Here is a 13,593-nt window from a genome sequence, read left to right as displayed (position 1 = left end):
AAATATTGGAAAAATAGTCATCTTTACACTTAGTCACATTTTGAGGAGTATTTTGTTGCTGTGAATAAAATCTAATGTATTTTAGGGAAACTGACTCAGATCATAAGCCACACACAAATTTAACTGAAGGACAGAGTATCTATCATTCTAGTCTAAGTCGTGATGCCCATAATATTGAACACAGGTTCTTACTAGGCCCAAAATGATGACATGTAGAACAAGATCAGTTGCTTACCCAGATAACATCCTCTCTAAGATATAGAAAGCATAACTTGGAATAACTTAAACAGTCTCTCAAAAGTTGTACTAAAGCTCCTGACTGACCTAGAGGGGAAGCTTACAATTTAATGAAGCTTTGGTTTGCGGTTTCAGTACCCATGGCATACTCAAAGGAGCATATTAGGAATGGTGGGAATTGACATAGGGAATAGGGAAAACAGCTAGAAAAAGTATCTGACAAATCAGAGCAAAGGGGGAGACAGTGAAATAGCAATGTGGAAACCAGCTTTTTAAGAAATCATTATTCATTATCCTACACTAAGGACACTGAATCAACAAGAAAATGTCAACCATTTTCCCTATGTTCTGATTAAGAAGACAGGAATGCATATATACGTGTGTGTGTCTATGTGTATATATATATATACACATAGACACACACACACACACACAAACACACACATATATATATATATATATATATAAAATAGTATTTAGGATTTTTTTTTTCCTAAAGATACTACTTGTTCAAGTTTTAGAGCACTATACTTGCTAGTTTCCAAAAAATGTACTTAAGTGTAAAAGCTGGCTTGAAGCTTCTAAATGTAGTCACAGATTTGATTGTTTACGTCACTGATCAGTACCATCGAAATACCGGATGTTATAATAGGGAGTGGGGACGGTGTGACAAAGTAGAGAAGGCTGCTGTGTCCAAAGTGGGCAGTTGGCTTTCAGATTCAGTCAGTTGTTGCCAGGTAAGAATGAGATCTGGTCGTCTAAGAGCATTCAGCTTGTCTTGAAAAATAGGATATACAGAAATAGAGAATCTTTTTATGAATTCACTGATTTTTAAAACCCTGTGCTGGCCAACGAAAGCTGGTTGCAGACGCTATGCTGCCCTCAGGTAGTGAGGTGGCAATTTCTCTACATTAGAGGGTGAGGTATTAGAACTATATTTACGAAGGGCCATTTAGCCAGAAATGCCTTTGTGGTTCTTAAAAAGGATCGCTTTATGCAAATATGGTGAAATGGGAGGAGGGAGTAATTTGCTTCAAAATGTATTATAATTTGGAGTCTTGAGGTGTGAAAGTGTGATTTAAAGAGAAAAATCATTTGACAGTATTGCTATATAATTAGAATATCTTATTTTGAGACTGCAAGTTTTGAGATCATTCTTAACTGGATTTAAACCTCTAAGTACTTTATTTCTTACTTGTGGTCTCTACAACGTTGAGTAACAAGTAACATTTAAAATAAATAAAATACTGTGAAAACATCTGGAATCGAAAATATTTGAATTTCTGACATCTTTTGGTAAGCTCATGCTCTGTATTTTGCTGAGTATGAAAGAATTTTTACACCTTCCTTATAACCAACATTCCCACTGGAAAATTTCCTTTTCAGTAGATGTCTTGAGGTGGAAGAAAAAGTGATTTATAAATTCTAGGAGTGATCTTACCTTTTTTTGTCTAGTCAGTTTTGTTCTGTGTTTGTTGCTCTTGTATTTTTTTTTTTTTTAAAGAATAAGAACTAATTGTATAGCAATTCACAGTTGGAAGAGATTTTCAATGTATATCATCACTTTAGGTAATCTTATTAAGAATCCAGTACGATATATGATACCATTAGGGTCTATGTTTTATGGCTGAGAAAAGTGAGTTCGATGTGCTTAAGTGACTTCCCCAAGGTTAGAACAAATAAGCAACGGCATGAGCAGAGCCAGTGGTCTGATTCCCAAGCTTGGGACATTCACTCTTCAGACAAAATTCTACAACCTTCTCTATGTTTCCGTCAGTCCCTTTCTATCCCACCGAGCTAGCAGTGCCTCCAAAAAAGCACTGTGTTAGGCAGAATAGCTCTCTACGCCATAGGACACCACAGTAAGTGAAGTACCGAACTATGACTGAGACTTTCGGGATTGGGGACTAGGTCACTTTAAAGTTCCCTTAGTCTCTACAATCAAAGAGAATTTAGAATGTGAAATTACAAAAGAAGACAGAAAGCTGAAAAAGTTTCATTGACTGATAAACAGATTCCCTTGACTTAAATTCTTAGCCCTGAACCCCAGTATATATGGAGGGCCCTCAAGTCACTGACTAACTAAAAGGAGTTAGCTCCTAGTTAGCTGCTAAAGGGCTTCTCATTTTGGGTGTTCTGAAGATGAACCGGATGGAAGAGGTGAAAGGGAACATGTCATGTCTGTGCTCTTGCCCCGCACTTTTAGATATGGCCTCACATTTTCAGGCTGGGAATTATCAGGACATGGGCCGAGGAAGATTTCAGATCAAATGGGTTAGTGCGGGGAAAACGAGACACTGCTGTGTGGGCCTCGGCTTCTGAGTGTGAGGCTGCAGAAGGAGTACTGCTGGGTCTACTCCAACAATTCATTCGCCCGCCGCACCCCAGGAAGGATCATGGTGAGGGGAGACTGCGCTGGGCCAGGGTTCACTACAGCAGGTTTGTAGGTACTCTCTCGAAGCATTTCGCTGCATCCATCTGTATTTTTAGCCAATGAATTTGCTACTCTCTTCCTGAAATTTTTAGTGTTCTGTGTGTTAGTTCTGCCATTCCTTAAAAGATGACGAATCTGTAGTGTTAGGCTGAGGGGACTGTAAACAATTGAATATATTCAAGTCGACCCTTGAGCAACGCAGGGTTTGAAAATCCGCGTGTAACTTTCGACTCCCTGAAAATGTCACAGCCTACTCTTGGCCACAAGCCTTATCAATGGCGTAAACAGTCGATCAACACACATTTTGTAGGTCATGTGTATTATATACTGTGTTCTTTTTTTTTTTAAGATTTTATTTATTTATTTGACAGACAGAGATCACAAGTAGGCAGAGAAGCAGGCAGAGAGAAAGAGGGGGAAGCAGGCTCCCTGCTGAGCAGGGAGCCCAATGCGGGGCTCGATCCCATGACTCTTGAGATCATAACCTGAGTCGAAGGCAGAGGCTTAACCCACTGAGCCACCCAGGCGCCCCTATACTGTATTCTTATGATAAAGGCAGCTCTACACAGACAAGCAAATGTCATGAAGAAAATCGTAAGAGGAAATAACATCGGCAGTATTGTCATGTGTTTACCCCCCAAAATCTGCATATAAGTGGACCCACGTAATTCAAAGCTGTGTTGTTCCGGGGTCAACTGTACTTTGTTATATTTACCCCAGGAGTGATTGCTTTCTAGAGAGAACATGGGTACCGATGCTATTAGATTTTTTAAAAATATATTTAAATAAATCATGATGAAAAGTTCAGAGGTACCATGGCCCAAGGGAATGTAACAGGTGTAGTGACGTCGTGCAGTCCCGTGTGAGGATGTGTAGCTATCCTAGAGCAGGCAAGCCTTCCAGGCCTGCAGCTGTTTGCCTCAGGTCCCGCCCTTAAAAGTGTGAGAAAACCTGCAGATGAGGGCAGAGTCCCTAGCAGCCAGAATTACCCTGTGTGAACCTTGTAGAAGGAACCGCTTTTTTAGACCAGATGAACTGCTGAGCAGCATCGGGGTGTTAGGTAGGGGCGGGGGTCAGGTAGTGAGGGCCTTAGATTAGTATTTCCAGGAATGTGTGCTAAAAATAGATTCCAGAGGCTTACTCTCTTCTTTCGGATTTCCTCCCATTCTGAAAGTTGTTTTTATATTCTTCATTTTTCTGGGTAACAGCTTCTCAATCGTTTTGAAAGCGAGGACAGAACTTCGAAGGATGTCTCAGTTGTGTCGTTTCAAAACAGTTAAAGAACAAAATGGAGCAAGTAAAACAATGAGGCCGCAACCGGTTCGTAATTAAACCCAAGTTATAAAGTGGTCAGAAATTATAAGAAAGGAAAGTGGTATCCAAACCGTCCAGTTTTATGGGAAATACAGACTTGTTCATTTATATCTACATAACTTCATCCTATGGCAATGAAATAACAAATGCTCAGGCTTTGTACCATAGTCCCTCTCATTGTGGTATAAAATGTATGTTAACGTCTCTTAAAAGCAATTTTCTATTAAATTACATATTTTAAAAACAAACACATTGCATTGTGAAATTTGCTGGCTATATTAAGAATTTCCTGATCCTTTCAAAAATAAAAATTGATGTTTTGGAACAATTCTTCAATTATCTTTAAGAACTATTTTTCTTTCCACTGTTTTCTGAATTTTTATTGGACCTATTTAAGCTATTTCTAAACAGCAATGGAAGTTATTGTTGTGGATTCATGTTTCTCATAGTGCTAAAACAGTATTGTTTCTGAGATTTCTCTATGCCTGTTCCAGAGAGAAACCATATCAAAGCTGCTTTTAAAACCCACCTTATTATTTGCGTGCCAAGTTAAGTGACACGCCCATGCTGCTTCCGACATGTCTAGAACAGCAGTACAGTCAAATGGAGCATGATTTTTTGTTCAAAGAACATTTGGCTCTACATTTTTCTTCCATTTCACACCAGAAATATCACCACCAATAAACAGAACAACAACAACAACAAGTTTTGTTCTCCTTCTGATTAGCATTAAAATTCAAGAGACTGATGAGAAAGCTGTCTGTGCTCCCAAGGCCAGGACAATCTCCTGAACACTAGCTTCTTCAGCTCCTACTGATAGTAAGAACTAGCTTATGCTTAACTATTAACTGATGATTTAGAGTAACATTAATGATTTCAAAACACAGGATAAGTACTCGTGTTCCAGGGGATGTGAATAATTCTGTTCCTTTAAGGTTATTTAATCAAAGCTCACTTTTGCCTTTGGCAACCCTGCTAAGGTGATTATTAGTATGCATCAATAAATAAACTTGCAATTATCTTGGTAAGCACATCCAAAAATAGCATGAGAATCCAAAGTTAACAGTATATCCAGTAATTGTCCCAAGTCAGTAATTTTGATAGGATCATTGCTTAATTTCAGATTGAAACAGAAATCTTAGGAAATGTATTAGTTTTGCTAGGGTTAAACTCCACAGACATACAGAATGAACTGACCTTTTTAATGTAAACTTGACATTCCTGTCTTTTACAGTGATTATACCTTACTAAAACCACTTTTTGCACACCTTTTGTAAATGCTTAACTTAGGAGAAAAAAGATTTTAAGCCAGTAAGAGGGAAGGGTGCCCTTTTTTGTTTGTTTTTCCAGTAATTATTCTACACTAGAGCAGTTTCATTTTTTTATAAATGGGCTTTTATCATGTTTGTCATGTGTGTTAATTATGCCAAGGATGGCTCAGCTCCGCTAACAGAAAGGAAGCCATGCCTTTTAGTGTGTATGTGTGTCATGTTGTGTTTGTGGTAAATTTCATTTCCTATAACTCCCAAAATATTTTTGGAGGCCTCCTCTCAAGACATTTATTCATATTTCTTCTGTCTCAATCTCATCAAACGTCCACTCGGAGCATATGAGCATTCTTATTTTCTCGACTTTGTATTTGATAATCTTTTAAAGAAAAAATTCTAATAGAAATTCCCTGGAAATAATTTACAGGACTAATGAATTTGTAGGTCTTTTAGACAGTTCTACATTAGAGTCACATTAATATTCTTTCCTTTTTCTAAGGCTTGAAGTAAATCCCATGACACAAAAGAATTTAGATACTGATTACTTGCGATTGGTTCCTGGTGATTTGCTCTTAATAATTTCCAGTTGAATTTAATGAAAGTATGATTCCTGAAACGTTGCTTCATTAAAATTGCATCTTTTCCCCTTTAAGTGTGGTTTCGGTCATTTCACCCATTCTGCGATGTGTTTTCCTTCCCCACCTCCCCCGCCCCCTTCAAAAGGAATGACTGAGAAAGCAGAAACAATTAAGAATATCACTTTAGTTCCTCCTAGAACTCACCCCCAGATTTTCTTGGGCTGAAATGGTGCAAGCTGTACTTCATCAGGATTTTACATTTTTTTTTTCCAATTGATGATACTATTTTTTTTTAAATCGAGTTTTAAAAGAGAAACATATGGAGATTTGGGAGGAGTAAGGAAAAGGAAATTGAAGAAAGAATCTGTTGCATATCCAAGTGAAGTAAGGTCTTTCCTATTTTTATTAAAAAAAAATAGAGAGCTTGATTAAGTTATACTGTGCAGCATTCAGACTTAATTTAACTGAGATGGTGATTTGCAAATGAATATCTACATGAATCCTTTTTAAAAATCCAAATGCAAATGAGTACCACTGCAGTAAAATATATTTGCAAATGAATCCTGTTGCTTTATTCATTTATTGTGTAATTACTGCAATCCTTCCCACCTTGTTTTCAGTATTTCTTAATCATTAAGTCGGAAGCATGACAGCAGTGCCAGCCCTGGCATGATTCTCTTTGACTAAAACCTTGTAAATTAACACAATTAGCACAGCATCATCCTGCTAATTAACTTCCAGTGTCTGGTGCAGTGGTTTTGCAAACAAGGAAGAGGGAGTCAGGAGGGAATCAACATGCCATTCTGTTACCAAACTCTGGGCTGTGTTCAGTTTAGCTCCGGAAGTCAAAGCTGGCCATGTCAGAAGCCAGAGTCGGGGAATGAAGAGCTAAAGGGGTTAGAGGGGGAAGGCGGAAGGGTGTAGGAGCTGTCAAAATAGAGGGCAGTAATGCAGCAGGGAGCTGATGCCACAGACGTCTCATTCGGACCAGGCCCCCTTCTTATCAAGGGATCTCTGCCAGAGGGCATAAGGCGGTTTATAAAATTCACTTTGGGTAGTACGAAGGAGTTGAAGGAGACCTATTTGATATAGCCCTACCGGAATCGGAAGTGTTCAGATGAAGCAGAGATTAGGGTGAGGTGAGCCAGCCCTGGGAGGCAAAACAGGGTTCCCACGCTCTACTGTAATGAAGTGTACGAAGTGTACGTGCGTCCTCCAGGGGATGTTCTAAATCCCCTTGGGCACTGGTTCCCTAATCTGTGAAATAAGGTAATTTCTAAAGTCTCTTTAAACTGTAAAATTCAAATGATTCTCTGATTCCAACTGAGAAAATACTCTGGTTTTACAGTTTGCTACTTAAGTCACCTTGCTTTGGTTGATAATCTAGCAGGTGATCGACTCACCCATAGCATCTCATTATCTAGCTGTGCTCCTTGACTTTATGCCATACACACACTGTTTCCCACAGAAATCTAAAGAGAATCCACATTTTCTCCCTCTTCCCTCCTCTTATACTCCCTTTCACCTGTTTGCTCCCTCCCTGCCTGCCCGTCTGCCCTCCTTCCTTCCTTTCTTCCTTCCTCTTCTCTTAGCCCCATATATGTACACATAGATACAAACACACATAATAGGTATACGTAAAGATATATGTATGTGTGTGTGTGTATATATGCACACACACACATACATATGTGTGTGTGCATATATATATATATATATATATGCATATGTATTCACTCCTCTTAGTAAAGCAGAGGGAAGGATTATAGAGGAAGGAGGGAGATTGCCAGCTGGAAGACCGACAGACAAGTGATGCTTGTTTTTTTTTTTTTCAGAGACTCAACAACAGAACTGAGAGGCAGAAAGGAGCCAGTTGTAATTCATACCGAGTTGTAGGCTTTGTGCGATGAAAGCGATGGAGCGCTGCCTGGGAGATTGCTTTGCTGCACTCCACGAAGCAGATTTGAAACTGTCGTGGAGCACTTTAGATGAGAGTTGGATTATGGAATGACCTGCTATGTCTGTGTCATATTGTTCTGCGCAGGGAGCATTATACTGTGCTAACTAGGTGTTCAGTACCAAATAAGAGAGGGGTCCTAGATGTGATCTGTCAGCTGTGTCTCATTTTTATATTGGTTAAAATATAAAACAGAAACTCTGATGTGAAGAGACAGGATGGCTCGATATTGCTCCTGTTAATAGTATCACGTGCCTCCTAGTTAAAAGATATGCATATTTCATTGTAAGAACCTGTGATCGGATTCTAATTTGGCGGGAATGTGTGTGTACATATATATATGTGTGTGTGTGTGTGTGTGTGTGTGTTCCTGTGTTGCTCAGCGAGTAACTCGCTAAGCTTAAAGGAAATCAATTTGCTTATTACTTAAAAAAATGAACAAAGAATGAGGTCTTCTGCAGGGTTTTTGTGTAAATTCGGTTTCCTTTTTATACAGGACTGAAATCCAGTCTGTTTTAAAGTGTACACACTGTACAGGTCCCAGTGGATAGCTCTCATTGTGGGAATTCCTTGTAACGGCTCCATCATTAATGGAAGGTAACAGGTTACCAAAGAAGTTAGGGAAAAGCTTTCTTGCACATCTGACGAGTATCTCGGTAAATTAACTTTCCTCCCGCTCCCCCCCCATCTGCAGGCTTGAAGATGCAGTGGACGCCGGAGCATGCCCAGTGGCCAGAACAGCACTTTGACATCACCTCAACCACTCGGTCTCCTGCCCACAAAGTGGAAGCCTACAGAGGTCATCTGCAGCGCACCTATCAGTATGCCTGGGCAAATGACGACATTTCTGCTTTGACTGCATCCAACCTACTCAAAAAATACGCAGAGAAGTATTCTGGCATTTTAGAGGGCCCCGTGGACCGACCCGTCCTCAGCAACTACTCGGATGCCCCATCCGGCCTCGTGAACGGTCGGAAAAATGAAAGCGAACCCTGGCAGCCTTCCTTGAATTCCGAAGCTGTTTATCCCATGAACTGTGTTCCGGATGTTATCGCAGCTAGCAAAGCCGGAGTCAGTTCAGCCCTCCCTCCAGCAGACGTCTCTGCGAGCATAGGGAGCTCCCCCGGGGTGGCCAGCAACCTGACCGAGCCGAGTTATTCGAGCAGTACCTGTGGGAGCCACACCGTCCCCAGTCTCCACGCAGGGCTCCCCTCTCAGGAATATGCCCCAGGATACAACGGATCGTATTTGCATTCTACTTACAGTAGCCAGCCGGCACCTGCACTTCCCTCCCCTCACCCTTCTCCTTTGCATAGCTCCGGGCTCCTCCAGCCACCGCCACCGCCGCCTCCGCCACCAGCCCTGGTCCCGGGCTACAATGGGACTTCTAACCTCCCCAGTTACAGCTATCCCTCTGCTAGCTATCCTCCTCAGACTGCTGTGGGATCCGGGTACAGCCCCGGCGGCGCGCCTCCTCCTCCTTCAGCGTACCTGCCTTCAGGAATCCCCGCTCCTACCCCGCTGCCCCCCACTACTGTTCCTGGCTACACCTACCAGGGTCATGGTCTGACACCCATTGCACCCTCGGCTCTGACAAACAGTTCGGCAAGTTCCCTCAAAAGGAAAGCTTTCTATATGGCAGGGCAAGGAGATATGGACTCCAGTTACGGAAATTACAGCTATGGCCAACAGAGATCTACGCAGAGTCCTATGTATAGAATGCCCGACAACAGCATTTCAAACTCAAATCGGGGGAATGGCTTTGACAGAAGTGCTGAAACATCGTCCTTGGCATTTAAGCCAACGAAGCAGCTAATGTCCTCTGAACAGCAAAGGAAATTCAGCAGCCAGTCCAGTAGGTCTCTGACCCCTCCTTCCTATAGTACTGCTAAAAATTCATTGGGATCAAGATCCAGTGAATCCTTTGGGAAGTACACGTCGCCGGTAATGAGTGAGCATGGGGACGAGCACAGGCAGCTCCTCTCTCACCCAATGCAAGGCCCTGGACTCCGTGCAGCTACCTCATCCAACCACTCTGTGGACGAGCAACTGAAGAATACGGACACCCACCTCATTGACCTGGTAACCAATGAGATTATCACCCAAGGACCCCCAGTGGACTGGAACGACATTGCTGGTCTCGACCTGGTAAAGGCTGTCATTAAAGAGGAAGTTTTATGGCCGATGTTGAGGTCAGACGCGTTCAGTGGACTGACGGCCTCACCTCGGAGCATCCTTTTATTCGGACCTCGGGGAACAGGCAAAACATTATTGGGCCGATGCATAGCTAGTCAGCTGGGGGCCACGTTTTTCAAAATCGCCGGTTCTGGACTCGTTGCCAAGTGGTTAGGAGAAGCAGAAAAAATTATCCACGCCTCTTTTCTCGTGGCCAGGTGTCGCCAGCCCTCAGTGATTTTTGTCAGTGACATTGACATGCTTCTCTCCTCTCAAGTGAGCGAGGAACACAGTCCAGTCAATCGGATGAGAACGGAATTTCTGATGCAGCTGGACACTGTACTAACTTCAGCTGAGGACCAAATCGTAGTAATTTGTGCCACCAGTAAACCAGAAGAAATAGATGAATCTCTTCGGAGGTACTTCATGAAACGACTTTTAATCCCACTTCCTGACAGCACAGCGAGGCACCAGATAATAGTACAACTGCTCTCACAGCACAATTACTGTCTCAATGACAAGGAGTTTGCACTGCTCGTCCAGCGCACAGAAGGCTTTTCTGGACTAGACGTGGCTCATTTGTGTCAGGAAGCAGCGGTGGGCCCCCTCCATGCCATGCCAGCCACAGACCTTTCAGCCATCATGCCCAGCCAGTTGAGGCCCGTTACATATCAAGACTTTGAAAATGCTTTCTGCAAGATTCAGCCTAGCATATCTCAAAAAGAGCTTGATATGTATGTTGAATGGAACAAAATGTTTGGTTGCAGTCAGTGATAACTTCTTTAAAAAAAAAAATGTAATGAATGTTGGCACACACGCATAAAACCTGCTACATAGGGTCTAGAGCCCCTTTCCAGTAGTGTTTAAATCGCAAAGGGTACTGGGGAAGATGACGATTGAGTTGCATCTTTAGAGTCAGGGTAGATTTGGAGGAAAAAAGAAAAAAAAAACCGCATCAAATGAGAGCTTCTGATTTGAGAGCCCCAGAGGACAGAAAGCATCTGTTGACGCTCAGTTCAGTTCAAGCTAGACAACACTCACCAAGGAGCAAGGTGCAAGTGTGTTGATTTCAGAAGGACATGAACCTCGTGTGTTGATTCCATTCTGCTGTTCTCGAGATTTAGTTGCTGTCAAGTGCCTGGAGTGGTGCTTTATTTTTTGTTTGCCTCACAATTACATTGGTGGCATGTGCTAATATAAAGAGCTTTAACTTCAAACATTATTGGACTAAAGAGATGAACGGTTGTGTGACGACAGAAAACCAGATTTTTGCCATTTTAAGAGCAACAGTATTCCTCAATCCTGTCTGTTCTGCAGTATTAAGCTAAGAACAGGTAAAACAGGGTAACGGTAATCTGGACCTTAATTTCTGCGGTTCATTTCTTTTAATGTTCTTGTCTGCAAAAACTCAGGAAAGCGATTGTGATTTGTACAGTACCTCAAAGGAATGTGTTGAAAGCACTATGTACTGCTGAGAGTAATGGGATAGGCTTCAATGTTACTTTATATTAAAAATGTATGTTTACCTCAACAATTGGAAAATAGCAAGGAAAATTACTTTGAATGTATCCGGAAAAATACTGACGTGTGATACAACTGAATATTTACAATTTAAAGTAGAAATGGAAGGATTTTTTTTTTAAAAGATTCTTTTACTAATTATGGGGAATTAACCAGAGCAGAATAATTCTTTATGTCAAAAACTGCAAGAGTTCTTCGTACATTGCTCCTTGATAATGAAGTGAAAATGTTCTTAAAAGGTACACTGGTTAATGGAAAGCTACTTATTCAGTTCATGTTAGTGTCTAGAACACTCGGCCACAAGACCTGCTTAGGACCCTGAAAGTCACAGTACCTAAAAACTAGGACTGCCTTTTACTGCATTGGTGGTGGTGGTAGTTTGCGAGTTCTCTCTTCAAACTGCTGGGAATGGTGTCCTTCTATTCACTAATCTAGCTTATAGGCTTGCCGTGCTGTTTGATAGAATGCAGAAGATAGCAAGCAAAAACAAACAAATACAAAACCCAACCAACCAACTTCTCTATATCCACAAAGAACATCTACATCCCCTCTCCTTTTTGACTCCTCTCTTCTCAGTGCAATTTTGCTTCTCATTTTGAAATCTTCTGGGCTATAGTGCTCCCACATTCATTTCTACCTCAGTTTTGTTATATTTCTCTTGGAGAGTAAAACAGAAAATTGGAAGTGGACACACACGTGCGCACACATGCGCACACACACACAACTCTACCTTGTCAAGCACGTTACTTTGTTTTCTCCCTTTTCCCATAAATCTAGTTTCCAAAAACATCAGTCTTCATGCTTGCTTCTGCCTGAGTCCACCCCCACCCCTAGAATATGTGGTATTTTTCTTAATTTTCCATTCTTCTCCTGCTCCTCCTCCCCAAGTTGTTCTTTGTATCCTTTAATGCTTTATGTGCAACTTTTCATTGATAGCTAACTACGTTCGGCAATGCCTCTGAACAGACAGTGTAGGCTGTAGCTTTCCAGAGCCACTGCCCGTGCATAAGCAGAACAGCCTGGCTTTTTGAATGTATTTTTCCTGTTTTGTTTTGTTTTTTTCCTTCCTTTTTTTTAGTTGAGAGATGCAGTAACAAAACTGTTGCAAAGCACTGGCATTTTATGTATTCAAAAAGTGGTGTACATTTTTTAAAAACTTAAATAAATGCAATGAGAAGCCCCAAGAAAGCTCTTTCTGTTATTGTTTTTTTTCCTTCAAAAATTTTGACTGATTTCATTCACAATGTCAAATTCTCTGAACACTTAACATAGAGAAAGCTAATGAAGGACGTCATCATATTTCTGAAATTTTATGATGCTCAATCATTACTCCCCTTTTTTCATATTTTTCATGTTGCAAAAAACTGAGCAAATGAACCAAAATTTAATTTACTGTGATATTCTATCAATTAAAACTGTGCTTACATATAAATATTCCATATTAAAAAGCAGTGCCTTTCATTAAGGATACAAAAAATGATATTTAAATATGTCCTCTGCTTTTCATGAGTGAACAAATGCTATAATCGTGTTCTGGCTCTACCCTGCACATCTCTTATTGTAAGGAAATTCTAATATCCTCATTAACTTGTAGGTTCATATTGATCTCACTGACAAGTTTACTTTTGCACAGTGCTGACCTATTTTCTGTCTTTTAGACATTACATTTCATTTCCGCCAACATGCTGTGTTCACTTGAAAGCAACTGGCAAGTTTTGACAAACCCAGTCTTATTTAGACAACTTTGGAAAATCCAATATTGACCCACATTTTTGTGTCTAGTATGAGTTAATGCCAAATATGACTGCACTATTGTGTTTTCCACTCATTTATAAAACTGAAAATAAATTAAAAGTCATCTGTATTGGCTTTTAGCTTTAAGTGACTTCAAAATTACTTTGAGATAGGAGTGGTCAAAAAATCCATGTATTTAGGCAGAAGCTGAAGTCTTGTGTGAATTTCATTTAGCCTCATGAATTCTTGGATTTGATCTCTTAGGAAATTGGGCATGCTGAAGAAATGAAGACCTGTTGGGGGAGATAAGGCTGACCTTTGAGTAGAGAGTGCTCTCCTATGATTCTTTGATTCTGCATGGCAGCATTATGAGTT

General features: G+C 40.8%; 1 protein-coding gene across 7 annotated transcripts in view; it reads left to right on the top strand.

Moving 5' to 3' along the window:
• The window catches only part of FIGN (fidgetin, microtubule severing factor), a 133,500-nt gene that overhangs the window by 115,952 nt on the left and 3,955 nt on the right, over window positions 1-13,593 (top strand). For 4 of the 7 annotated variants that reach the window (XM_047721966.1, XM_047721964.1, XM_047721967.1 and 1 more), the window contains one exon: window positions 8,483-13,593. This exon is cut by the window's right edge and continues 3,955 nt beyond it. In XM_047721966.1, coding sequence (XP_047577922.1) covers window positions 8,491-10,737 — 2,247 coding nt within the window. In that variant the 5' untranslated portion in view covers window positions 8,483-8,490 and the 3' untranslated portion in view covers window positions 10,738-13,593. The other 3 variants (XM_047721965.1, XM_047721963.1, XM_047721962.1) reach the window with 3 other exon arrangements.

The sequence above is a fragment of the Lutra lutra genome, chromosome 3, assembly GCF_902655055.1.
Source record: "Lutra lutra chromosome 3, mLutLut1.2, whole genome shotgun sequence".
Lineage (NCBI taxonomy): Eukaryota > Metazoa > Chordata > Mammalia > Carnivora > Mustelidae > Lutra > Lutra lutra.
Note: the sequence above shows the minus strand (reverse complement) of the source record. Positions and strands in the feature narration are given on the sequence as shown.